Source organism: Oncorhynchus mykiss, chromosome 2, assembly GCF_013265735.2.
Source record: "Oncorhynchus mykiss isolate Arlee chromosome 2, USDA_OmykA_1.1, whole genome shotgun sequence".
NCBI lineage: Eukaryota > Metazoa > Chordata > Actinopteri > Salmoniformes > Salmonidae > Oncorhynchus > Oncorhynchus mykiss.
In genome coordinates, this window is record NC_048566.1 from 23,570,624 (window position 1) to 23,597,259 (window position 26,636).

The 26,636-nt window shown below is 46.0% G+C and overlaps 1 protein-coding gene across 8 annotated transcripts in view; it reads right to left on the bottom strand.

Moving 5' to 3' along the window:
• Positions 1–26,636, bottom strand: part of LOC110538403 (kin of IRRE-like protein 3) — a 48,450-nt gene that overhangs the window by 11,202 nt on the left and 10,612 nt on the right. For all 8 annotated transcript variants that reach the window (XM_021625234.2, XM_021625209.2, XM_021625259.2 and 5 more), the window contains exons 2-4: positions 4,538–4,690; positions 3,568–3,717; positions 511–668 (exon numbers count right to left, since the gene is read on the bottom strand). In XM_021625234.2, coding sequence (XP_021480909.1) covers positions 511–668; positions 3,568–3,717; positions 4,538–4,690 — 461 coding nt within the window. The remainder of the gene's footprint in view (positions 1–510; positions 669–3,567; positions 3,718–4,537; positions 4,691–26,636) is intronic.

Genomic DNA, 26,636 nt, shown 5'->3' on the forward strand with positions numbered 1-26,636 from the left:
GGAGGGGGAGTAGGGGAGAGAGGAGGGGGGTTCAGGTATGAGTTAAAAGGGGGAGGGTGACTGCAGAGAGGGAGGTAGGGAGAGAAATAACAGGTCCTGAGAGAGAAAGAGGGAGAAATAGAAAAGAAAATGAAGAAAATAGAGAGAAAACAGAGAAACGGAAAAGGAAGAGTTGGCTGAGAGAAAGTTGCTGCATTTTGAGTAGCTGCTGTACCTTGCCTTACCTGCTTAGATGGGCTCGGCTGTAACCTGCCATGGCCTGCTTGGATGGGCTCTGCTGTACCTTGCCTTACCTGCTTAGATTGGCTCGGCTGTACCCTGCCATGGCTTGCTTGGATGGGCTCTGCTGTACCTTGCCTTACCTGCTTAGATGGGATCGGCTGTACTCTGCTGTGCTGTGTTGGTGTTGTGTGGCTGTTAGTGGATCCTGATGAGGTTGGGCATGGCCCTGCTCTCTCTAACCTGCCCTGACCCGACCTGTTATCTGATTGTGCTTTAGTCTTTCTGTACCTTGGAGTATATGGCCGTGTCCATGACCTCTCCGTCTCTGTACCAGGTGATCTCGGCGGCAGGCTTGGCCCCCGAGGCGCGGCAGGTGAGGTTGTAGGGTGTGTGGGCCTTCACACGTATGATAGGACCTCCCTCCACCACCGGGTCTGTGGGGGGAACTACAGGGAGAGAAGGAGGAAACACAACGCATTCATGTTAGAGGAGAGAAACAACCCACCAAACTGAAAGCTCCTTTTACAGTACACAGCTTCTGAATGAGAGGAACATCTAGTGAGATTAATGTGAAAACAATATCCTTTCATCATCGTGTTGGTTCACGAGGTGTGTTTCTACTTTGTAGACTGGAATGGAAACCGACAACATTTGGCTTTGAGAAGAAAAAAACAGAAGAGCTATTTAATTTTCCTTCTTAACATTGAGACTGGCATTAGTCCTCTATTTTACTCCCACTGTTGCCCAGTGATGTTTCATCTGAATTGCTTATTTGTTCATTTATTTGCATGGTTTCGCACACGCTGCTGGCAAGCAGAGCGTGCCACCCCTGATGAAGGCGTCTATCTCCCCAGCCAATAACGGCAGGCGTAAACAGCAGCGGGCCTGCGCCCCGGTCTATCTCTCTCTCTTGCTCCCTCCGCTGAACCAATTTCTGTGTGTGTATCTGAATTGTCAAAGGTCCTTCCGCCACTGCGGCCCGGACACTAATGGAATCCGAGTGCTAGGTGATTTTAATTTCCATGCCGATTCCCTTGGCCGCTCTCCCGCCGTTGACTCCTTTGAATGCGCCGGATTGCTTTGGTCTCATCTGGCTGCATTGATTTACACACACACACACACACACACACACACACACACACACACACACACACACTTCAAGACTCTGTGTATCTGTGTTCTCGAAACAGGCCTACACACACACCCCGGTCCCTGCTTGATTTGTTCCTGTCATAATGCGGACATTCTACAAGGCTTGAGGAAACAACATCTACCGCCTTTTCTGTCCACAAAGGCTAAGGTCAGTGTGACTGCGGAGGTGGCTCACACTAACCAATCACATGATCAACCTTTCATTTGCTGCCTTTCCTTCTCTCCCTCGTCTCGCTGCTCACAAAATGACAGAAACAAGCAGGGCAGTGGGGAGACAGCACAGTAGCCTAGCCTTGTTGTTGGTGCATAGAGCTGAGGCTCCAGTGTCTTCTGTAACTGTCTCTCTGCTTTGTTGGGTGTATTTGCCAGATCATCAGAGAGACGCTCAGTAAAGACTAATGAATGTGCTGCTGCCTGTTCCCCCATCGGCCACCAGGTGCCAGCAGTGTTTCACTGTCTGGGAGTCCCACGAGGGGCCGCTCTCTCTCCTCTCACCCTCCCCTCCGCCATCCCTCTCTCCACCACCACCCTCCTCTCCCCACCTCTGGATGCCTGGTGAATATGTAGATCACTCACTTTGCGTTAATGTAAAAGCTGCCCCACGGTTGACAAATATTGTGACTCACTGTAAAATGTGCTAACTGTGCAGAACTTGACTTTTTAAGTGTCCACGCAAGTCATTTGTGACTGCAGCAATCACATTATCCTAGACATCCACAGTCTTGATTATCGATACTGAAGGGAAAACCATTTTTTTTTTCTGGCTCTGTTGGGTTTGAAAAATATTTACAGGGCTGATATACGGCAGTAAATACATTTTCCAGGTGTTATTTGTGAAAGTTGATAACAGCAGGTGATGTCATAAACAGTCCCAAGACATAGAAACCGTGAGCATTTTAAGTGTGTGTGTGTGTGTGTGTGTGTGTGTGTGTGTGTGTGTGTGTGTGTGTGTGTGTGTGTGTGTGTGTGTGTGTGTGTGTGTGTGTGTGTGTGTGTGTGTGTGTGTGTGTGTGTGTGTGTGTGTGTGTGTGTGTGTGTGTGTGTGTGTGCCTCTGAGTGTGTGCCTCTGAGTGTGTGCCTGTGTGTGTTTGTTGTAGCATAAATAGGGCAAGCAAATTGTAAGGGATTTGAGGACACATTAAGCAGTTACTTTGACATAGTGACTTGCGTTCTCCGTCACACGGTCAGAGTTAAGTCCAGAACAGCCGGGCTGACATGGAGCATAACATATTAAAGAGCTTTGCAGTCCCCTGGCACCAGCCTTCCTCTCTCTCTGTGCCATCTGAATGGATAGGGAGGGAGGGAGGGAGGCACACTGCTGCTGATGGGGACAGGATGGACAGATGTCTGCAATGATCCGCTACTGGGCATCTGCACTGGGGACTAACATGGCCTTGATGGAATTATGGGGAAGTGTGTCTGTGTGTGGCAATGTGTATCTGTGTGTCCTGTTCTAATCTCAGTGTAGACCAATTAAGTAGTGGATGTGACCTTTGGGTGCACTGGGGCTAACTACTGAAAGCAGCAAATCACTATAATCATAATCTTTCATGCCAACATCAAAAATAAACATATCCAGGTGTTAGAATGGCCAAGTCAAAGTCCAGACCTGAATCCAATCCAGAATCTGTGGAAAGAACTGAAAACGGCTGTTCACAAATGCTCTCCATCCAACCTCACTGAGCTCGAGCTGTTTTGCAAGGAGGAATGGGAATAATTTCTGTCTCTCGATGTGCAAAACTGATAGAGACATACCCCAAGCGACTTACAGCTGTAATCGCAACAAAAGGTGGCGCTACAAAGTATTAACTTAAGGGGGCTGAATAATTTTGCACGCCCAATTTTTCAGTTTTTGATTTGTTAAAAAAGTTTCAAATATCCAATAAATGTCGTTCCACTTCATGATTGTGTCCCACTTGTTGTTGATTCTTCACAAAAAAATACAGTTTTATATCTTTATGTTTGAAGCCTGAAATGTGGCAAAAGGTCGCAAAGTTCAAGGGGGGCGAATACTTTCGCAAGGCACTGTATATATTATTGTGTGTCAGAACCATAATGAAGATGGGTGCCTGACAATCTCCCTCTGTAGAGCCAACCTGCAGGTTTTGGCTGGAGGGCTGTTTTTCGGATCAGGGTGTGTGTTCCCCTGTGTGTGCCCGTTTGTGGTGTGTGTGCAGCAGCTGTGTATCTTACCTAGAACAGTGAGCTTGGCTCGGTGGGAGCGCAGTCCGGCCTGCGTAGCCTGACACTCGTACACGGCGTCATCAGCCAGCTCTGCCGAGTCGATCATCAAGCTGTGCTCGCCTGATAGCGGGTCTCCCATTAAGGAGTAGCGTGTCCACCCTGCATTAAGCCAACACAAGGAATACAGTGAGTCAGAGAATGGGAAAGAAAACAAGAAAACAAACCCAACAATCACCAGCAGAACAACAAACCCAAACCGGAATGAAAAGACTGCAAAATGAGCAGACTCACGCCACAAACAAACGCCAAGGGCCTTTAAGACATAAATGGAAATGGTGCTGCACCACCCCCGGTTAAGCACTGAGCCATTCAGTTGGCTGAGCAGCGTGGGACTGGCTAGGGGAAGGCAGCAGCTACATGCGAGACGGGGGCGTGAGGCGACTGACTGTCCTTTAAAGCACAGACAAAATCAAGATGTAGTGTCTAAGGTCAACCCCGAGCCTCATCCCCCTTCCCACTAGTCCAGAACACAGCTAAATGTCAGCGCGTGACACCAGCCAATTGATTATTCACCTTGGTACAGAAGCCTCAAAATGCTAAACAACAAATTAAACGCTCTTTGTCTGTTTGAGGTAGAAAGGCTGTCTGCAGTATATTTGTTTCTCTCCACCTCCATTAATTTGAGTAGACAGACAGAGAGCCAAGGCTTCCTAATGAGACCATGAATTGATCAGGGGGGAGAGAGAGAAGTAGGGGAGACAAAGAGGAGGGGGGTCAGAGAGAGAGAGAGGGAGTCCGAGAGATAGAGGGGGAGTCCGAGAGATAGAGGGGGAGACAGAGAGAGAGGGGGAGACAAAGAGGGGGGGGGGGGGTCAGAGAGAGAGAGAGGGAGTCCGAGAGATAGAGGGGGAGACAGAGAGAGTGAGGGGAGAGACAGAGAGAGAGAGACACACAGAGAGATGTTGGTCATATCAGATACCTGGCAGATCTCTCTCTCCACCCAGCGCCAGGCCGTCTTTGGTCCACTGCACCATTCCCCGGTACCCCACGATAACACAGGGCAGAGTCACCGATTGGCCAGACACCACTACCTGGTCTTGGGGCTGCTGGGAAAAGTAGGCTGCTTGGGTAGCTGTTGGAAGAATGGGGGAGGTTTGATGAGTAACATGTAATGATATAGTCTAATAGCATTACTTGAGACAAATGCATGGCCATATTTAGCCTGGCCCCATAATGGACTGGCCTGTTCATTCTGTTGTTTACATGTTGCCATGTTGTTACATGGGGTGGATGGAGGAGGCTGAAAATATGTATTTTCCCTCTAAAATGGTGGCTGAGCTGAGCAGGAAGAGTCAGCTGCCTCATGACTTATTTAACTCTTTCCCCAGACCATATGGCAGCCACCGCGTGGTGACACGAAACAGGCACACCGCGGAGGAGAGAAATCTGCCACTCTTTGGGGGAGCTTTTTGTTAAAATGGATGTTAAACAATCAAAACTCCATTAAGTGTCCCAGGGGAAGCATCCGTCTGAGCCTGCTCAACGTCAACCAAGACACCTGCCTCTGTCTGTTCCATTGCTGTGTTAAAGATGGGACACACACACCGAACATACACACACACACGGAAAGCTGTTGGCTCGCCTTCCCTCACACACACTGGAATACTCAACCACACTCACAACACACACCACTTGCGTCGCAACATACACCTGCACAAACACACACACACACACACAAAGTTTGAATACGACTCCTTGTTTCCCCCTGTTTGTGCCACGATGCTGGAGATTGAATATTACAAACCCAACTGGCAGAGGAAGAATATGGCTCCCCTCCAGAGGTAGCGCTAAACCATTGGGGGAGATATGAAGAGAGGAAGGGGCTGAGAGAGAATAGATTTGGTTGGCTTTATCTCTCCCCTTCCCTTAAAAGAAAGAACCTTACTTTGTTTTTTAAATGCTCTCTCTCTCTCTCTCTCTCTCTCTCTCTCTCTCTCTCTCTCTCTCTCTCTCTTTCAATAGGAGAATGGGGGGGAGCCAGGGGGAAGATAAAGAGGGGTCTATTCACTCAGTGCTAAGCCCCTCTCCAATGGTTCTGGGTGGGAGTGCTTAAACAGACAGGCTGGGGGGGGGGACTCTCCTGGGGAAAGAAAAGCTGGTGAAAGGAGGGCAACATACGGCGGCCAGAGACGCGCTATTGTCCTCTTGTCCCTCTCTTTTAATAGGCCTCTTCATTTCCAATGAATCCTGCTAAATGCAAGTTTAATAGCTTTTCAATAGCAGATTTTTCCCCCCGAGGGAAGCTAGGATTTTCTCTCTCCTTCTCAACCCGCTCACCCCTCTCCTCTCTCACTCCATCATTCTCTCTAGCTTTTATTTCTTTTCAAAAGGGGGCTTCCGAGGTTGGTTGGCGGTGTTTGTTCCCTACTCAATTATCCACTTCATCTAGGGCTGGACCAGGACCACTAACTGAACCCTGTTCTTCTCCTCCTCCCCCACTTCCCTAACCTCCCTCCCTCCAGTATAATCAGACCTGCCAAACAGTTAGTCCATCAGGAACGTGAGTTCTCCATGGCTCAAGCCTTGCAGCTTGCAGCTCTCCTAACACCTACTGCTTTCCCACGTCTGCCCAAGCACTCTCCTCCTTTCTTCTCCTTTTAGGATGAGAAAGATGGAGAAATGGAGAGAATCATGTATAATAGCAGTGAATATCACCAGGAAAGTCCACTAACCCCAATTCCCTTCATATTGCTAATGTCTTTAAATAAGCATATCAATCTGTGTGTATATGTGTCTGTGTCATTGACTGCAGATCAAAAGAGTCCAATTTGAGTGTCAATGAGCAGTGAAATGTTTTCATGCTCAGGCTATTAAGCATTTGGTAAAGGCTGGCATTTTCTAGTCATGCCTTCAAAACTGCTGCTTTTATAGGCTGTCTGTCCCTAATGTTCGTTGTTTTTTTTGCTATATCGAGCATTTTCATAGGCCTCTCCACTGGATGGCGCGTTGGGGATTTTCCTCTTTATGTTTGCTGCAGTATAAACATTGATTGCAATTAAGTATCTTGCCCACAGTACCTAAATGTTTACAATGGGCCATCCTTTATCACACTGGCAGGTTGTTAGAAATGGATTACATCTGTTACCTCTGTTACTCTCTCTCTCTCTCTTTCTCTCTCTCTCTCTGTTTCCTCTCTCTGTCTCTCTCTCTGTCTCTCTCTCTCTGTCTCTCTCTCTCTGTCTCTCTCTCTCTCTGTCTCTCTCTCTCTGTCTCTCTCTGTCTCTCTCTCTCTGTCTCTCTCTCTCTGTCTCTCTCTCTCTATCTGTCTGTCTCTCTCTCTCTCTCTCTGTCTCTCTCTCTGTGTCTCTCTCTCTCTTTCTCTCTCTTCTCTCACACACACGTATGGGTACATTTTTATATATAGCCTGTGTGATACAGACTGACAAATTACTTCACACCATGGACTGATTCATTGCATTCCAAATTCCTTATTGAGAATGCTCAACAAAACATCTCCGCTGGCTAATGAGTCATTGCATATTCCTTTAATTCCTCCTTGCTGAATTAGCCAATTCCTTGATGGTGTATTAGCAGCTTAATTACATGAATACATTTCTGACAGGGGAGAGAGGGAGTAAAGGAGAGGACAGGAGGGGAGAGGGGACGTGGGTGTGAAGTGGTCCTCGTGTGTTGCTGTCTACCGTCTCTCTCTCTCTCTCTCACACACACACACACACACAGACACACACACACACACACACACACACACACACACACACACACACACACACACACACACACACACACACACACACACACACACACACACACACACACACACACACATTCAGTCTACTTACAGAGGGTCCCTTGTCAATTGGCTGCCATTGAAACTACACTGAAAAGAAAGGTGGATGACCTGTGGGTTTATTTGTTTTAAACACCTTATTGAGGAGGTGTGTTTGTGTCTGTGTAGGTATGGTACAAGTTCTGCCTGGGAAAGGATGGATGCACAGAGGTTAGTGTGTGTGTGTGTGTGTGTGTGTGTGTGTGTGTGTGTGTGTGTGTGTGTGTGTGTGTGTGTGTGTGTGTGTGTGTGTGTGTGTGTGTGTGTGTGTGTGTGTGTGTGTGTGTGTGTGTGTGTGTGTGTGTGTGTGCCTCTGAGTGTGTGTCTGTGTGTGTATGGTACAAGTTCTGCCTGGGAAAGGTAATGATGGGCTGGTACTTTTCAAAAACAGGTAACACCTCTGACCCGTGTGTGTGTGTGTGTGTGTGTGTGTGTGTGTCCATCCCTCCAGTACAAGGTCAAAACATATTTTAATCCCAATTTTACTAAACGGAATATCATTTCACGGCAGTGGATGCACAGAGGTTAGTGTGTGTGTGTGTGTGTGTGTGTGTGTGTGTGCCTCTGAGTGTGTGCCTGTGTGTGTTTGTTGTAGCATAAATAGGGCAAGCAAATTGTAAGGGATTTGAGGACACATTAAGCAGTTACTTTGACATAGTGACTTGCGTTCTCCGTCACACGGTCAGAGTTAAGTCCAGAACAGCAGGGCTGACATGGAGCATAACATATTAAAGAGCTTTGCAGTCCCCTGGCACCAGCCTTCCTCTCTCTCTGTGCCATCTGAATGGATAGGGAGGGAGGCACACTGCTGCTGATGGGGACAGGATGGACAGATGTCTGCAATGATCCGCTACTGGGCATCTGCACTGGGGACTAACATGGCCTTGATGGAATTATGGGGAAGTGTGTCTGTGTGTGGCAATGTGTATCTGTGTGTCCTGTTCTAATCTCAGTGTAGACCAATTAAGTAGTGGATGTGACCTTTGGGTGTACTGGGGCTAACTACTGAAAGCAGCAAATCACTATAATCATAATCTTTCATGCCAACATAGCGGCCTGGCTAAAACAGGCTTGGAAGTCCTAAACCCCAAAAAAGGGATCTCACAACCACACACACGCACGCACGCGCACACACACACACACACACACACACACACACACACACACACACACACACACACAAACACTTTATGTATATTTAACACTTAAGTGTCCTCATCATGCTAGTGTAGTTTCCATGGACAAGCAGGGAGACTCAACAACCTACTTCAGCTACACAGGCTCCCCTTGGTTATACAATGACACTTAAAGTGTGTGTGTGTGTGTGTGTGTGTGTGTGTGTGTGTGTGTGTGTGTGTGTGTGTGGAGACTCAGGCTAAGAGGTTCTGAGCTCAGTAGAGGCAGGAACGGTTTCTATTTTAGGATAATCTTGAGCGTCCTCTCTTCCCGTCCACTGAAGTCCGGCTCTAGAGAGCACCGCCCCGATCTAACAGGCTCTATAAACATGAGCACTCTCAACTTGACTGGGCAATTGCTCCATGCAGTAATAATTACAAATGTCAAAAAATATAATCAAATATCTACTGGTGTCCTGTACACTCTGACAGTAGCAGTGTTCTATGTGTCTGTGGTGTTGGTGTGTATATTCCACAGTAGCAGTGTTCTATGTGTCTGTGGTGTTGGTGTGTATATTCCACAGTAGCAGTGTTCTATGTGTCTGTGGTGTTGGTGTGTATATTCCACAGTAGCAGTGTTCTATGTGTCTGTGGTGTTGGTGTGTATATTCCACAGTAGCAGTGTTCTATGTGTCTGTGGTGTTGGTGTGTATATTCCACAGTAGCAGTGTTCTATGTGTCTGTGGTGTTGGTGTGGATATTCCACAGTAGCAGTGTTCTATGTGTCTGTGGTGTTGGTGTGTATATTCCACAGTAGCAGTGTTCTATGTGTCTGTGGTGTTGGTGTGGATATTCCACAGTAGCAGTGTTCTATGTGTCAGTGGTGTTGGTGTGGATATTCCACAGTAGCAGTGTTCTATGTGTCAGTGGTGTTGGTGTGGATATTCCACAGTAGCAGTGTTCTATGTGTCAGGGGTGTTGGTGTGTATATTCCACAGTAGCAGTGTTCTATGTGTCAGTGGTGTTGGTGTGTATATTCCACAGTAGCAGTGTTCTATGTGTCAGTGGTGTTGGTGTGGATATTCCACAGTAGCAGTGTTCTATGTGTCAGTGGTGTTGGTGTGGATATTCCACAGTAGCAGTGTTCTATGTGTCTGTGGTGTTGGTGTGTATATTCCACAGTAGCAGTGTTATATGTGTCAGTGGTGTTGGTGTGTATATTCCACAGTAGCAGTGTTCTATGTGTCAGTGGTGTTGGTGTGTATATTCCACAGTAGCAGTGTTCTATGTGTCTGTGGTGTTGGTGTGGATATTCCACAGTAGCAGTGTTCTATGTGTCTGTGGTGTTGGTGTATATATTCCACAGTAGCAGTGTTCTATGTGTCAGTGGTGTTGGTGTGGATATTCCACAGTAGCAGTGTTCTATGTGTCAGGGGTGTTGGTGTGGATATTCCACAGTAGCAGTGTTCTATGTGTCAGTGGTGTTGGTGTGGATATTACACAGTAGCAGTGTTCTATGTGTCAGTGGTGTTGGTGTGGATATTCCACAGTAGCAGTGTTCTATGTGTCTGTGGTGTTGGTGTGTATATTCCACAGTAGCAGTGTTCTATGTGTCAGTGGTGTTGGTGTGGATATTCCACAGTGGCAGTGTTCTATGTGTCTGTGGTGTTGGTGTGTATATTCCACAGTAGCAGTGTTCTATGTGTCAGTGGTGTTGGTGTGGATATTCCACAGTAGCAGTGTTCTATGTGTCAGTGGTGTTGGTGTGGATATTCCACAGTAGCAGTGTTCTATGTGTCAGTGGTGTTGGTGTGGATATTCCACAGTAGCAGTGTTCTATGTGTCAGTGGTGTTGGTGTGTATATTCCACAGTAGCAGTGTTCTATGTGTCAGTGGTGTTGGTGTGGATATTCCACAGTAGCAGTGTTCTATGTGTCTGTGGTGTTGGTGTGGATATTCCACAGTAGCAGTGTTCTATGTGTCAGTGGTGTTGGTGTGGATATTCCACAGTAGCAGTGTTATATGTGTCAGTGGTGTTGGTGTGGATATTCCACAGTAGCAGTGTTCTATGTGTCTGTGGTGTTGGTGTGGATATTCCACAGTAGCAGTGTTCTATGTGTCAGTGGTGTTGGTGTGGATATTCCACAGTAGCAGTGTTCTATGTGTCAGTGGTGTTGGTGTGGATATTCCACAGTAGCAGTGTTATATGTGTCAGTGGTGTTGGTGTGGATATTCCACAGTAGCAGTGTTCTATGTGTCAGGGGTGTTGGTGTGTATATTCCACAGTAGCAGTGTTCTATGTGTCAGTGGTGTGGGTGTGTATATTCCACAGTAGCAGTGTTCTATGTGTCAGGGGTGTTGGTGTGTATATTCCACAGTGGCAGTGTTCTATGTGTCAGTGGTGTTGGTGTGGATATTCCACAGTAGCAGTGTTCTATGTGTCAGTGGTGTTGGTGTGGATATTCCACAGTAGCAGTGTTCTATGTGTCAGTGGTGTTGGTGTGGATATTCCACAGTAGCAGTGTTCTATGTGTCAGTGGTGTTGGTGTGGATATTCCACAGTAGCAGTGTTCTATGTGTCAGTGGTGTTGGTGTGGATATTCCACAGCAGCAGTGTTCTATGTCTCAGGGGTGTTGGTGTGGATATTCCACAGTAGCAGTGTTCTATGTGTCAGTGGTGTTGGTGTGGATATTCCACAGTAAAAGACAGAATAAGAGGGGGAGGAAGCACAAGCAGAAAAAAAAGAACACAAAACAATCAGCAAAAAAATGTCATGCTCAGAATAAACAAGCCCTCTCCCCAAATACCATCTATTGTACTGTGTCTAGATAAGGCCTCGAAATCGGGCTGAAAATGCAAGCTCCATTTCTCTGTACTGAATGGTTATCCTTTTGTTTTGACTCAGGGTCTTTTGTCTTCCTCTCATTGTCTCTTGCTGCATGTGTTTGTGTGTGTATATGTGTGTGTATGTGTAAATATCCCGCTGTATGTGTGAGCGTGTGTAAAACGACAGCACATAATGCTTAGGCAGCCGAGAAAAATAATTTGTTCCAATGGGGATCCCTGCTCCCTACCATCTCAGGTCTGATTGGGCCAGGCTGTAATCTCATTACCATGTCTCCTACAGGAGTTGTGTGGACTTGGAGGGAAGCGAGCAGAGGATACCACCCACCACCCAAACACCACCATAGTCTCTAGTCTCCAGACACAGACACAGGCTGAATCTGTGACCGCCTGCATCTGCTTCTCTGGTCTTAGGACATGGTCCTGGCTGAAGCATTCCTGTGTTTGTCTCTCTCCCTTTATCTGGCCTTGTCTCTCATGCCTTATCTCCTCCCCGCCTTGCATTCCAGACACACTTTTCTTCTCTCTCTACCCATAACCCCCCTTTTCTCCCCTTTGTGTATTTTTGTGTCTAAATTGCAGTCTAACAGCTTTTTAAGAGCTGTTTTGCTGGAGTTTAATCCTCCTAGCCTCCCCTTCCAGCCTTTCTTCCATTGTGAAGATTCTTGGCTCAGACCGGGACCTCTTTTATACGGAGAAGATCGGCTCATCCATCCACCCGCCTGCCCCCCCTCCCCTCCCCTCACCACCCAACACCCTCCATACCCACCATTCTCTTCTACCATCCCTCCGTCCCTCCACACGTCAGCCTCTCCGCCAGATTCCCCCGTCCCCCCTTCCTCTGTGTATCTCTCATACTATAGAGTCAGTCAGCCATGATCCCTGAAATCAGTGTCTTGCAAGCTCCTTTTCAGAGTTATATAAGGTGTTACTAATTGTTGATTTGCCTTCTCCATGGCTCTTTCTGACACCACTCGCCTTCTCCTCTACAAACTACCCCCGTCAGCATCGTTACCCAGCCTTCCTGTCTCTCTCTCTCTCTCTCTCTCTGTTCTCCATCTCTTTCTCTATCTCTCTCTCTCATTCACACACTCACTAATTCTCTCTCTCCCTATCCCTTTCTCCTCCTCTTTTTCTCCATCCCTGGCGTGAAAATTGCAAGGGTTTGTGTCAGCTTGTCAACACACTGTGCTAGAAGAACCAGGACAGCAGGAGGCAACAACAAGAAAAGACACACTGGAGTGAAAACCCTGAGGTACTGTACGGTTGTAAAGAAAAATAACCATAAAAGTGGTCTCCTGTCAGGTCTCAATTGTAAAGGGTCGGGGCTGTAAGAGGCGATTGATGGAATGCTGTAATCAGTCCGTCACATGTGCTGTCACCCTGCATGACGTTGATTTCCACGCTGCTCCCATCAGGGCGAGGCGGACTGCAAGGGAGGCGGGCCAATGAGGAGCTTATCGCATGGGCAAGCAGCGGCTGTGTCTCCCTGGGCACCTGCCACCACAGACACAGTGGATGGAGTGATAGAGAGGAAAGGAGGAGGGGACCGAGGGGTGCTGAAGGGAAGAACACTGTGTGTGTGGAGTGTGTGTGTCTGTGTAGGGTGTGTGTGTGGAGTGTGTGTGTCTGTGTAGGGTGTGTGTGTGTGTGTGTGTGTGTGTGTGTGTGTGTGTGTGTGTGTGTGTGTGTGTGTGTGTGTGTGTGGAAGTGTGTGGAGTGTGTGTCACAGACACTGGCACGGACACTTCCTGTGCTCTCTCTGGTGTCTCTAGCGAGCAGGAGAAGTTCTCTGAGTGTCATTATACCACAGTTGCCATCCCATCCACTGCTCCACTCCAGTGCCTAAGAGCTGACGCTATACAGGGGGTGACTGGCTGACTCTAGAACTGGAAATGAAAAGCGGAGGGCAGGGGAGGGGGTTGGCGGTATAAAATTGTCTGTACACATCAGCCAACAGTCTTGACAAGATGTTGATTGAGCCAGTCTTGTCATTTGGTTCCCTCTTGCCCCCTGGTGTTTTCAGTACAAGACAGCTGCTGGCTGAATCAGTGTGTCATACTCACTCCCAGTCCGCCCCCTCAATCTCTCTCTCCTCTGTCTCTCCCTCTCTCTTCTCCCTCCTTCTCTCTAGTACCCAGTATAATTTACTGTGCTTTTAAATCCGTAACTTCTTGTGCCGTTTGCAAAAGCCTGGGTTTAGCGCGCACACAACAGCTGACATGCTGGATAAAATGGCACTAGTGCTCAACATGTGACGGGAGGCCTAGCTGCTCAAAGATGGGACGCAAATAAATAAATAAACTCTTCTTCTTACATCCACCCCACTTCGCTCCCCTGCTGCAGAAAACCACAAGTAAACAACAACAAATAATTAAACAATAAAGGATCTTTTCAATGTTTTATAGATTTTTAATGTTAAAAAGTGTCTCCTCCCCTTTCTCGCTCTCTTGCACTTTCTCTCAAAGGCAAAGGAAATGAAAACAAAGGAATTCTCCACTTAGTCTCCACCACTGGGACTGGGCCCAATGCCCTGGGGTGTCAATTAATTTAGTCCAGGGATTTGTGGCCTACACTTCCTAATTGAGCCCAGTGGAGGTCCCCTTGGCTCTTTGCGATAAGAAGTAGTGCGTTTCATAATGAATACTTTTTTTTTCTTCCTTTTTTATGATTCTTCTTTAATTAGGGTGGTAACGTTGTAAATGTTTGCATGTCAGTACTATTGTTGTCTGCTGATGCTGCTGTGCTGTGTGCTGGTGTTGTTGAACTATAAAGCAGAGGCAACCTCTGTCGGTAACAGTGGTGGCGGCACATTGAAGTCAAAGCAATTTTTTTTGTGTGTGTTTGAAAATAAAGAAAGACTGGTTCAATGAGAGTCTCATTAGTGCTGCTTAATGTGTGTGCTTTATAAAGCTTAGAGGTTAATGTCGAATTGGCATCCATTCCGTTGAAGCTTCCCTCTAATTTGAGATGGAATTTTCTTCTCTTCCCAGGACCTGACAGAGGGCTTCAGAGGGAGAAAATGAATTGTGTGTGAACTGTATATCCAACAGGGATAAACATGAATGTAATTAAACCATTTCACAATGCTTTTATTCGTTTTCACTCTCACGGTTGCATCACACAATTTTTATTTTTTTTGTCTAGGCTACTCTTCCCCACACCTCTGGAACTCCCCGGGCACGTAACTCCTAACGATTACACAAATTACCCAGCGACGTCCCGGGAGAGCCATAGATCCCGGGGAAACAGCATAGACCTCTCCTCCACAACCCCAGCGCCTGTCTCCTCTTACAAACCGTCTTCAAACCATCGTTTATTCATCAATGTCCGCAGTTTCACCGGCCACCACCGTTTCTATTCCCCTTTCTCTGGGAAAGATGGGGAAAAAGGCAAGTTGTGATAAAATGTCAAACTTTTTTCCGTTCATCAGATTACATCTGCCTTGAGACACTCTTTTACAATTGGTGATGACTAAGGGCTTTCAGAGTACAATAAAGAGAGGAGAGGGGGAAGAAAACGTTACCTGGCGAACTCAATACATCCTGCTTTGGGAAAGAAGGGAATAACCGAATTTCCTGAAACTCAATTTCTTAAGCGTTGATTAGTGCAGCCGCGTAATTAGAGTGAAATGTGAAGTCAGGCTTTTTTTTCTTCAGATTCCACCGCTTCCTCTAGAAAAAGCAGGCCGTGATTAATGAATAAATGATTAATGAGAGAACAAATTAATCAATGAATTATTAAGCAAGCACTCTGAACAAGAAGACGGGGAGGATGGCAGCCAGCAGGGAAGAAAAGGGATGGAGGGATGGGTTGAGGTGTGCGGTATTAGAAAGAGGGGGATTTGGAGGGAAGGGTCTGCCTGTTTGTTCACTCAGTTTGTATAGTTTTTCCGAGGTGGGTGGGAGGGAGGGAGACGGAAGACAAGAGTGAAGCCAACCCTTTAACATTTGTTCAGCTCGTGTCTTCTTCTCTGTAAACTCCTGACTCAGCTAGTACTGTCTTGTAAGTGCTGATCTTGTAACGTCAGGCTTTGCAACTTCTCCAGTACATCAAGGCTGTAGTCATGCGGTTGTGTAATGGTGGAGCCTGGCAGAACCTCAAACTACTATGAGGCGGTCTGTGGGCACTGGGCGGCGATGTTGGTGGGGGGTTACTGCTGCCATGCGACCACACGGCCAACACCGAATGCCCCCCTTCCCTCTCCCGCAGATAACCCAAAGTCCCCCCCCCACCCCACCCCACCCCCTGGCTTTAAGTAGGACACCCCATCAATCTTTGATAATGTGCGGCGTGGGCCTCTCCAGTGTGACCAGGGGCTGATGAGACATCGCGGCGGGGACTTGATGTATGAAATGTGGGCCTGGACTGTAATTGTGATCTACTGTAGTGTTTCCAGCCAAGTTTGACCTTTTTTTCTTCCATATTCATCGCTGCATATATAAAATATGTGTGATCTATTCCTCCCTCTGCCCTTCTCCCCCTTTACACTTTACTCAGTGCTGGGGGGACTGGCAAATGTCCCTTAGTGCACACACAACAGGATATGACACACAAAATATTATTTTATGATGGGATAGGTTTACAGAGGGCCATTAAAATGCAACATAACTATAAAGCCTATCCTTCTCCACCCTACTCTTACCCCAACCTCCTCCCTTCTTACTCCAGGAAAACATATCCTCAAAGCTTGAACAGGAGAGGAATAGCTTTCATCCCGGCTTGGTATCCTTCCTGGCATTTATTGCTGGCCTTATTAGCAGAGTTGTGAGTGACAGAGGCAGAGGCAGAGAGAGAGAGAGATGCAGAGAGAGGGGCAGAGAGAGGGAGAGAGAGAGAGGGGCAGAGAGAGGGACAGAGAGACATCACAGCAGCAAGATTTCTGACCCGTTGCCACAAGAAAAGGCCAACCAGAGAAGAACAAACACCATTGTACATATTTATGTTTATTTAGTTTCCCTTGTGTACTTTAACTATTTGCATATCATTACAACACTGTATATAGCCATTATATAACATGTGGAATGTCTCTATTCCTTTGGAGTGGAATGTTGAGTCATGTTTACTGTTCATTTTTTATTATCTATTTCACTTGCTTTGGCAATGTAAATATATGTTTACCATGCCAATAAAGCCCTTTGAATTTAACTGAATTGAGAGTGAGAGAGAGAGGGGGGTTACAGGGAGGGTCTCTAATGGCCCTCTGGAGAGAAGGCTGCTGCAGCCCTGTGGAAGAACAGAGAGATGGGTCCACAGCACAGGGCATCATCCTCAGCCTGCTTGTATGCCTGGTAAAGGCCTCTCTCTCTCTCTCTCTCCCTCTTCCTCTCTCTCCCTCTTCCTCTTCCCCTCTCTCCATATCTCTAACTCGTGTATCCCTGGTGTTGACTCACTGGTGCTGTTTTCTGGCCTAATGGCAGCGTGGAATTACAGATTTCCTTAGAGCTCAGTGGGTGTGAATGGGTCTTTGTCCTGCTGGCGGGGCTGGCCCATTGACTGGGGGACCTGGACATATGGTCCCTGACTGTGTGATGTGCTGGGACGTGCCTAGCTGCCTAGCTGAAGAATGCTGTGGGCTGGGCCCTTGACCTCTGCCTGGCCCTTAACACCTTGCATGCCTGAGCAAAGCTGGTGGCTTGATAAAGTTAACCACTTCATTGTGTCACTCCATTTTTCTGGAGTGGGGTTTATTATTTGGGGGTTCGTTAGTTGAGGGACAGATGTGTGACTGTTTCACCACTCACACTCAAACACACACACAAAGGAAGAGACACAAACAAACACACAGAGATGCAAACAGAGAAAACACACACACACACAAAGAGAGAGAACTAGAGAGAGAGAGAGACACACACACCCACACGTTGCTCTGCAACTTGCCAATCTGCCTGGCTGCAGTAATGGATAGTCTTGGTGCCAGTATCTTTGATGTTCAGACTTATACTAGGATAATCTCACTGTGCCTCAGTGTGATAAGGCCTTTAAATTAAGTGTCTAACAAGGACGTCCAGGGAGTCCACAACGGTGACATTGCACCGAAGTATAACCCCATCAAGCAGGGAAATGGACCACTATCTACCCACACCATGACTGTCCACTCCACACAGCAGCCCAAAAGTTTTAGTGCTATTATGCCAAACGGCTATCTCTTCTCTCTCTGCAAATACTGATTTATATATTTTTTCATTTGCAGTTCACAGCTCTGTCTTTGCCCCCTGGTTTGTGGCCCTGATAAACAAGTGGAGCATTGCAGGCTCCTAAAGCCATCCGGGGAGATTATGGATCATTAGACAGAGCGTGGAGATAACCCTCTCAGCTGGCCATATCGTCTCTACAGGATATGGTATGAATCACAGGAAGTTGAGATCAATCTACTGTATATAGATTGTGCCTCTTGATTACAGATGGGATAAAAAAAATCCCATTTGGCTTAAACCACCCCAATGCCTGGGAGTGTGTATATGTGTGTGTTTAAGCACAAGAGAGAGAGAATATTGGGAAAGAGAGAGATTGTGTGGCATATCATATCTTTTTCTATTTCTATGACTTCTGGTGTTTGCTGAAGCCACCTCTCTGCCTCCCATCCTATTCCACCACCGCCATGCAATCTGTCCCACCTCCACTCCTTCACTCTCCTCAGCCTGGCCTACTCTTACATCTCCCTTCTTGAGGAAGGCTTCTTTTATATCAGAATTAAAACAGACTCCAAACCTCCAGCTCTCCCAGGGGCCGGCTGAAAGCAGCCTAGAACAATCAAGCAGACAGATTAGAATTGAAAAGAAAAGAGGAGGAAGGAGAGTGGGAGAACCGGAGAGAGGGAAAACCTCTCTCCCTTCTTCCCTCCCCCTCTCCTCCCTCCTTCGGCTCTGTCCCTCCTTGTCCCTGACCTATTGCCATTCAGCTCTTGGGTAGATTAGGCAGCGAGCGGAGCCGGAGGACAGGGTAAACACTATGGGGGAACAAAGACCAACAGGAGGCCACCTTATTGGATTGTAATTCTGAGCTGGGGGAGAGCTTGTAGAGGGGTGTGTTATACAGTGCTGTGGTGACACAAGTTAGAGTAGAGTGGTAACACCAGGCCAACTTTACTTTCATCACCTAGCCTACACTCATCCCCCACCCTTTCACTAATATTATATCTCTCTCCCTCTCTCCTCTCTTTTTCCTCTCTGGTCCCCCCCTCTCTATCTTTGCCGGCTCTTACATATTGCCTGTGAGAATGGCAAACAGAAGCTTCTCAAACCACTCCTCAGAGAGCTATTTGTCATCCCCCTTTCCCGGGTTCTCTCTCTTTCTCTCCCCTTCTCTTTTAACAAGGTGGAACGAGACTAATCCCCTAGAGGCGGCTGTTTGAGCGATAAGGTTAAAATGGGCTGAAAAATTGGGGAATATTATTTGATATTGGACAGATTGAATTATCTGGAGTGAGAGGGAGGGAGGGAAGGGAGTAGAGCAAAATAATTGTTCTGCAGTGCCCCAGGAGGAAGGGCTAGTGTGGAGGAGGAGAGAAAAGAGAGTGAGAGAGAGAGAGTCTGGTTTTATATTAATGGTCATCAAACTCAAAAACAAGTCAGGAGAACGAAAAAGAGTCCAATCTTCCCAATCCACATCCTTGCTAATTTGACTGTGAAGACGCAGTCTGTCTGAGTCGAGCCAGGAATTATACATATGTGTGAACTTTCTCGCTGGCGTTGTGGCGAATCAAACTCGTTGCCCCCCCCTGATTAGGCTTGTGTTCAGGTCTCTCATGTTCCCACTCGCCCCCCTGCGCTAATTACAGAGTGGGCTAATTAATGTAAAGTGTCAGAGAGGACCCTGCCATCACATGCACACACACGGTCTAACACGGGAGAGAGAACGGTCTAACACGGGAGAGAGAACGGTCTAACACGGGAGAGAGAACGATCTAACACGGGAGAGAGAACGGTCTAACACGGGAGAGAGAACGATCTAACACGGGAGAGAGAACGGTCTAACACGGGAGAGAGAACGGTCTAACATAGGATAGAGAACGATCTAACATAGGATAGAGAACGGTCTAACACGGGAGAGAGAACGGTCTAACACGGGAGAGAGAACGGTCTAACACGGGAGAGAGAACGGTCTAACACGGGAGAGAGAACGGTCTAACACTGGAGAGAGAACGGTCTAACACGGGAGAGAGAACGGTCTAACACGGGAGAGAGAACGGTCTAACACAGGATAGAGAACGATCTAACATAGGATAGAGAACGGTCTAACACGGGAGAGAGAACGGTCTAACACGGGAGAGAGAACAGTCTAACACGGGAGAGAGAACGGTCTAACACGGGAGAGAGAACGGTCTAACACGGGATAGAGAACGGTCTAACACGGGAGAGAGAACGATCTAACATAGGATAGAGAACGATCTAACACGGGAGAGAACGGTCTAACACGGAATAGAGAACGGTCTAACACGGGATAGAGAACGGTCTAACATGGGAGAGAGAACGGTCTAACACGGGAGAGAGAACGGTCTAACATAGGATAGAGAACGATCTAACATAGGATAGAGAACGATCTAACACGGGAGAGAGAACGGTCTAACACGGGATAGAGAACGGTCTAACACGAGATAGAGAACGGTCTAACACGGGATAGAGAACAGTCTAACACGGGAGAGAGAACGATCTAACACGGGATAGAGAACGGTCTAACACGGGATAGAGAACGGTCTAACACGGGAGAGAGAACGGTCTAACACGGGAGAGAGAACGATCTAACACGGGATAGAGAATGGGGGAAGAAACACACCCGCCCGCGCGCAGGCAAGAGACAAGCCACCGTCACCTCAACAGCCTCACAAAGCGATTAATTAATTTGTGTGAAAACACACACACACACACACACACACACACAAATGCACACACTAATGTTATGGGTATTCTGAGAAGCTGTTGCTCATTAACACATTACCCAGAAGGGAGGGAGAGAGAGAAGAAATTAGAGAAAAGAAGAGTGGTTGGTTATATGGAGCAGAGAGGGGGAACATTTTGACCCCAGTGTTGTGTTTGTACCTTTGTGGTGTTGGCTAACACAGTTCATGTTTCACACAAGATGGCAGCTTCCTCTTCCGTACCCCCGGCGGTAAGTGTTGTTGGATTCGACATTTTGAACATTGAGATATTAAAGACATGATAGATCAGATGCATAGTATATTAAGGAGTGAAAGAGAATGGGTCTCTGTAGAAAGACAGATAGCTGTGGAATGTGTTGGGTGGAAAAGAGGAGAGCAATGTGTTGATACAGGGGAGACAGATGGACATCTGTGGATTAGATGGAGAGGTTGAGGTCAGGAGGTCAGGTCAGATCCCCTGAAGGGAGTAATAAGGGTTTGGTATCTTGTTACTCTTTTCCTGTTAAACCATAAGATGTAAGGATTGGAGAGAAGGAGGAGTGTCTTAAGTGGGATATATATATATCTGGATGGGAGAAATGTTGGGTTGTCTGAATTACAGCTGTACAGAACCTTTGGGAAGAATTAAACTTGGTTAAAGCTTCTAAGGTGTCTGTGAGTTATTTACTCTGAAAAATAAGAACCTAACAGTGTGAAAAGGCTTTTCTTGACCACTGTGTATTTCTAATCAAAGCTGCAGGAAATTAATCAGAAGCAACAGTTGCGATTCGACCCCAGAGGTAAAGGTGGAATTGACATGGCCACTGTTCATTTTCACACCATTAAAGCAACCGTCATGGTCCTACGGCACAACTGAAGAACCATTGATTTCCCCTCCCCATTCATTCCTGTTCTCACTTAAGAAAGCCATGCACCACTTCAAAAACCTATCTGCTGTTAACGAAACCGAACAATAAACAAAAGCACACAATAAACAAAACCTTCACATAATTTAGTCACTATTCAAACTCCCGGAGGTGCAAGACAAAAGAGCCCAAATCTAACTGGCTTTTAAAGACCTCCAAGAACAATCAGAACTCTTTTTTTAAAACTAGAGATCACTCTCTCCAGCCCCTATGGTTTTTCAAAAGGAGTGCTCAGTCAGTTAGGCAGTGTAAGGCAGTTAGGCCGTGGTCTATGGAGCAGTGAATGGCTAATCCAGAGATTGAAGGACCCAGAGCCTCCCTCCTCGAGCCCAGGCTGAATGCAGACTGAATGGGCCTCGGAGTAGGACTGATTGCCCCACAGTCTATGGTCAGCTTTTTTTTAAGTAGCCTGTGATTGAGTGGTTCCATTAATGTCCCATTTATCTTCCTTCCCTGCGCCAGAGCTCTGAAAGAGCGGGTGACACTCATGGACACACCCACACAGAGACAGCGGAACGGAGCATGGGCGCACGGGCACACTCACTCACACAAACGACACACACACGCATAAACCATCTCTCATACACACACATACACACACACACTGGAGTCGTGACTGGACACAGGCTTTTCAGAACCCCAATATGACCACTTTATGTCTATCTAGTGCACTACGAGCAACTTCAAACTGCCAGCACCGTCACTGTGTTAAAAGATAAACAACTGTGATGGCTTGGTATAATAACTCAATAGTTCTCAAATAACACCTGAAATACTGTCAGTCTCTCAATAACTCCAAGGACATCTGTCGCTCAGCATACATGCTTTTAAAATACAGAAGGCCGAATGAATGCAGCTGAAGCCCCTGGGCCCAGGCCCAAGAGGAAGCAAAAAAATATGTATATTTATTTACAACAAATAATAATAAAGGAAATATATACTTGTATATATTATCTACAGTTGAAATCGGAAGTCGGAAGAGTCATTAAAACTCGTTTTTCAACCACTCCACAAATTTCTTGTTCCCAAACTATAGTTTTGACAAGTCGGTTAGGACATCTACTTTGTGCATGACACAAGTAATTTTTCCAACAATTGTTTACAGATAGATTATTTCACTTACAATTCACTGTATCACAATTCCAGTGGGTCAGAAGTTTACATACACTAAGTTGACTGTGCCATAAAACAGCTTGGAAAATTCCAGAAAATGATGTCATGGCCTTAGAAACTTCTGATAGGCTAATTGACATCATTTGAGTTATTTGGGGGTGTACCTGTGGATGTATTTCAAGGCATACCTTCAAACTTAGTGCCTCTTTGCTTGACATCATGGGAAAATCTAAATAAATCAGCCAAGACCTGGTTCATCCTTGGGAGCAATTTCCAAAAGCCTGAAGGTACCACGTTCATCTGTACAAACAATAGTACGCAAGTATAAACACCATGGGACCACGCAGCCATCATGCTGCTCAGGAAGGAGACGTGCTCTGTCTCCTAGAGACGTACTTTGGTGCGAAAAGTACAAATCAATCCCAGAACAACAGCTAAGGACCTTGTGAAAATGCTGGAGGAAACAGGTACAAAAGTATCTATATCCACAGTAAAACAAGTCCTATATCGACATAACCTGAAAGGCCGCTCAGCAAGGAAGAAGCCACTGCTCGAAAACCTCCCTAAAAAAGCCAGACTACGGTTTGCAACTGCACATGGGGACAAAGATCATATTTTCTGGAGAAATATCCTCTGGTCTGATGAAATAAAAAATAGAGCTGATTGGCCATAATGACAATCGTTATGTTTGGAGGAAAAAGGGGGAGGCTTGCAAGCTGAAGATCACCATCCCAACCATGAAGCACTGGGTAGGCAACATCATTTTGTGGGGTGCTTTGCTGCAGGAGGGACTGGTGCACTTCACAAAATAGATGGCATCATGAGGAAAGAAAATTATGTGGATATATTGAAGCAACATCTCAAGACATCAGTCAGGAAGTTAAAGCTTGGTCGCAAATGGGTCTTCCAAATGGAAAATGGCCCCAAGCATACTTCCAAAGTTGTGACAAAATGGCTTAAGAAGGACAACAAAGTCAAGGTATTGGAGTGGCCATCACAAAGCCCTGACCTCAATCCTATTGAAAATGTGTGGGCAGAATTGAAAAAGTGTGTGCGAGCAAGTAGGCCTACATACCTGACTCAGTTACACCAGCGCTGCCAGGAGGAATGGGCCAAAATTCACCCAATTTATTGGTGGGAAGCTTGTGGAAGGCTACCCAAAATGTTTGATCCAAGTTCAACAATTTAAAGGCAATGCTACCAAATACTATTTGAGTGTATGTAAACTTCTGAACCACTAGGAATGTGATGAAAGAAATAAAAGCTGAAATAAATCATTCTCTCTACTATTAATCTGACATTTCACATACTTAAAATAAAGTGGTGATCCTAACTGACCTAGGACAGGGCATTTGTACTTGGATTAAATGTCAGGAATAGTGAAGAACTGAGTTTAAATGTATTTGGTGTATATAAACCTCCGACTTCAACTGTATCTACAGTGCCTTGCAAACGTATTCTCCCCCCTTGCCGTTTTTCCTATTTTTTTGCATTTCAACCTATAATTTAAATAGATTTTTTTTGGATATCATGTACTGGACATACAATACAATACATATTATATATGTAGTATGTATATACAGTGCCTTGCGAAAGTATTCGGCCCCCTTGAACTTTGCGACCTTTTGCCACATTTCAGGCTTCAAACATAAAGATATAAAACTGTATTTTTTTGTGAAGAATCAACAACAAGTGGGACACAATCATGAAGTGGAACGACATTTATTGGATATTTCAAACTTTTTTAACAAATCAAAAACTGAAAAATTGGGCGTGCAAAATTATTCAGCCCCCTTAAGTTAATACTTTGTAGCGCCACCTTTTGCTGCGATTACAGCTGTAAGTCGCTTGGGGTATGTCTCTATCAGTTTTGCACATCGAGAGACTGAAATTTTTTCCCATTCCTCCTTGCAAAACAGCTCGAGCTCAGTGAGGTTGGATGGAGAGCATTTGTGAACAGCAGTTTTCAGTTCTTTCCACAGATTCCCAATTGGATTCAGGTCTGGACTTTGACTTGGCCATTCTAACACCTGGATATGTTTATTTTTGAACCATTCCATTGTAGATTTTGCTTTATGTTTTGGATCATTGTCTTGTTGGAAGACAAATCTCCGTCCCAGTCTCAGGTCTTTTGCAGACTCCATCAGGTTTTCTTCCAGAATGGTCCTGTATTTGGCTCCATCCATCTTCCCATCAATTTTAACCATCTTCCCTGTCCCTGCTGAAGAAAAGCAGGCCCAAACCATGATGCTGCCACCACCATGTTTGACAGTGGGGATGGTGTGTTCAGTGTGATGAGCTGTGTTGCTTTTACGCCAAACATAACATTTTGCATTCTTGCCAAAAAGTTCAATTTTGGTTTCATCTGACCAGAGCACCTTCTTCCACATGTTTGGTGTGTCTCTCAGGTGGCTTGTGGCAAACTTTAACCGACACTTTTTATGGATATCTTTAAGAAATGGCTTTCTTCTTGCCACTTTTCCATAAAGGCCAGATTTGTGCAATATACGACTGATTGTTGTCCTATGGACAGAGTCTCCCACCTCAGCTGTAGATCTCTGCAGTTCATCCAGAGTGATCATGGGCCTCTTGGCTGCATCTCTGATCAGTCTTCTCCTTGTATGAGCTGAAAGTTTAGAGGGACGGCCAGGTCTTGGTAGATGTGCAGTGGTCTGATACTCCTTCCATTTCAATATTATCGCTTGCACAGTGCTCCTTGGGATGTTTAAAGCTTGTGAAATCTTTTTGTATCCAAATCCGGCTTTAAACTTCTTCACAACAGTATCTCGGACCTGCCTGGTGTGTTCCTTGTTCTTCATGATGCTCTCTGCGCTTTTAACGGACCTCTGAGACTATCACAGTGCAGGTGCATTTATACGGAGACTTGATTACACACAGGTGGATTGCATTTATCATCATTAGTCATTTAGGTCAACATTGGATCATTCAGAGATCCTCACTGAACTTCTGGAGAGAGTTTGCTGCACTGAAAGTAAAGGGGCTGAATAATTTTGCACGCCCAATTTTTCAGTTTTTGATTTGTTAAAAGTGTTTGAAATATCCAATAAATGTCGTTCCACTTCATGATTGTGTCCCACTTGTTGTTGATTCTTCACAAAAAAATACAGTTTTATATCTTTATGTTTGAAGCCTGAAATGTGGCAAAAGGTCACAAAGTTCAAGGGGGCCGAATACTTTCGCAAGGCACTGTATATATTTTTTACTGCAACCGCCAACCACACGAGGATATAGGAGTGTAGACAGCCTGCTGCCATTCTGCTAATACTCAGATGGGGGAGGAGAGGAGGTAGGGAACACGTCGGTAACTGGGGGGCCCTGCCTTCATTGGGTAACTGATTAATAAAAAGTAAAAAATTAACTGCAATAATAAATACATGTGACGGGTCAATTGTGTGAGTCAGGGGCTGGTCCCAAGCGACAAAAAAATGCACATACAGGTAACTAACAAAATAAAGTAAACACCAACATAAAGCATATATATTTATTTTCATTTAACCGTGTGTGTCTTATTAGGGTGTTGGGCAGGCACGAGCTGCCAGAACAGATTTAATGCACCTTGGCATAGATTCTAAAGGTGGACCTATTTTTATTTATTTTTATTTATTTCACCTTTATTTAACCAGGTAGGCTAGTTGAGAACAAGTTCTCATTTACAACTATGACCTGGCCAAGATAAAGCACAGCAGTTCAACACATACAACAACACAGAGTTTCACGTGGAATAAACAAAACGTACAGTCAATAATACAGTAGAAGAAGAAACAAAAAAGTCTATATACACTGAGTGCAAATGAGGTAAGATAAGGGAGGTAAGGCAATAAATAGGACATGGTGGTGAAGTAATTACAATATAGCAATTAAACACTGGAATGGTAGATGTGCAGAAGATGAATGTGCAAATAGAGATACTGGGGTGCAAAGGAGCAAGATAAATAAATACAGTATGGGGATGAGGTAGTTGGATGGGCTGTTTACAGATGGGCTATGTACAGGTGCAGTGATCTGTGAGCTGCTCTGACAGCTGGTGCTTAAAGCTAGTGAGGGAGATAAGTCTCCAGCTTCAGTGATTTTTGTAGTTCGTTCCAGTTATTGGCAGCAGAGAACTGGAAGGAAAGGCGGCCAAAGGAGGAATTGGCTTTGGGGGTGCCCAGAGAGATAAACCTGCTGGAGCGCGTGCTACGAGTGGGTGCTGCTATGGTGACCAGTGAGCTGAGATAAGGCGGGGCTTTACCTAGCAGCGACTTGTAGATGACCTGGAGCCAGTGGGTTTGGCGACGAGTATGAAGCGAGGGCCAGCCAACGAGAGAGTACAGGTCGCAGTGGTGCCAGGAAAATGCAACCCACACCATAACAT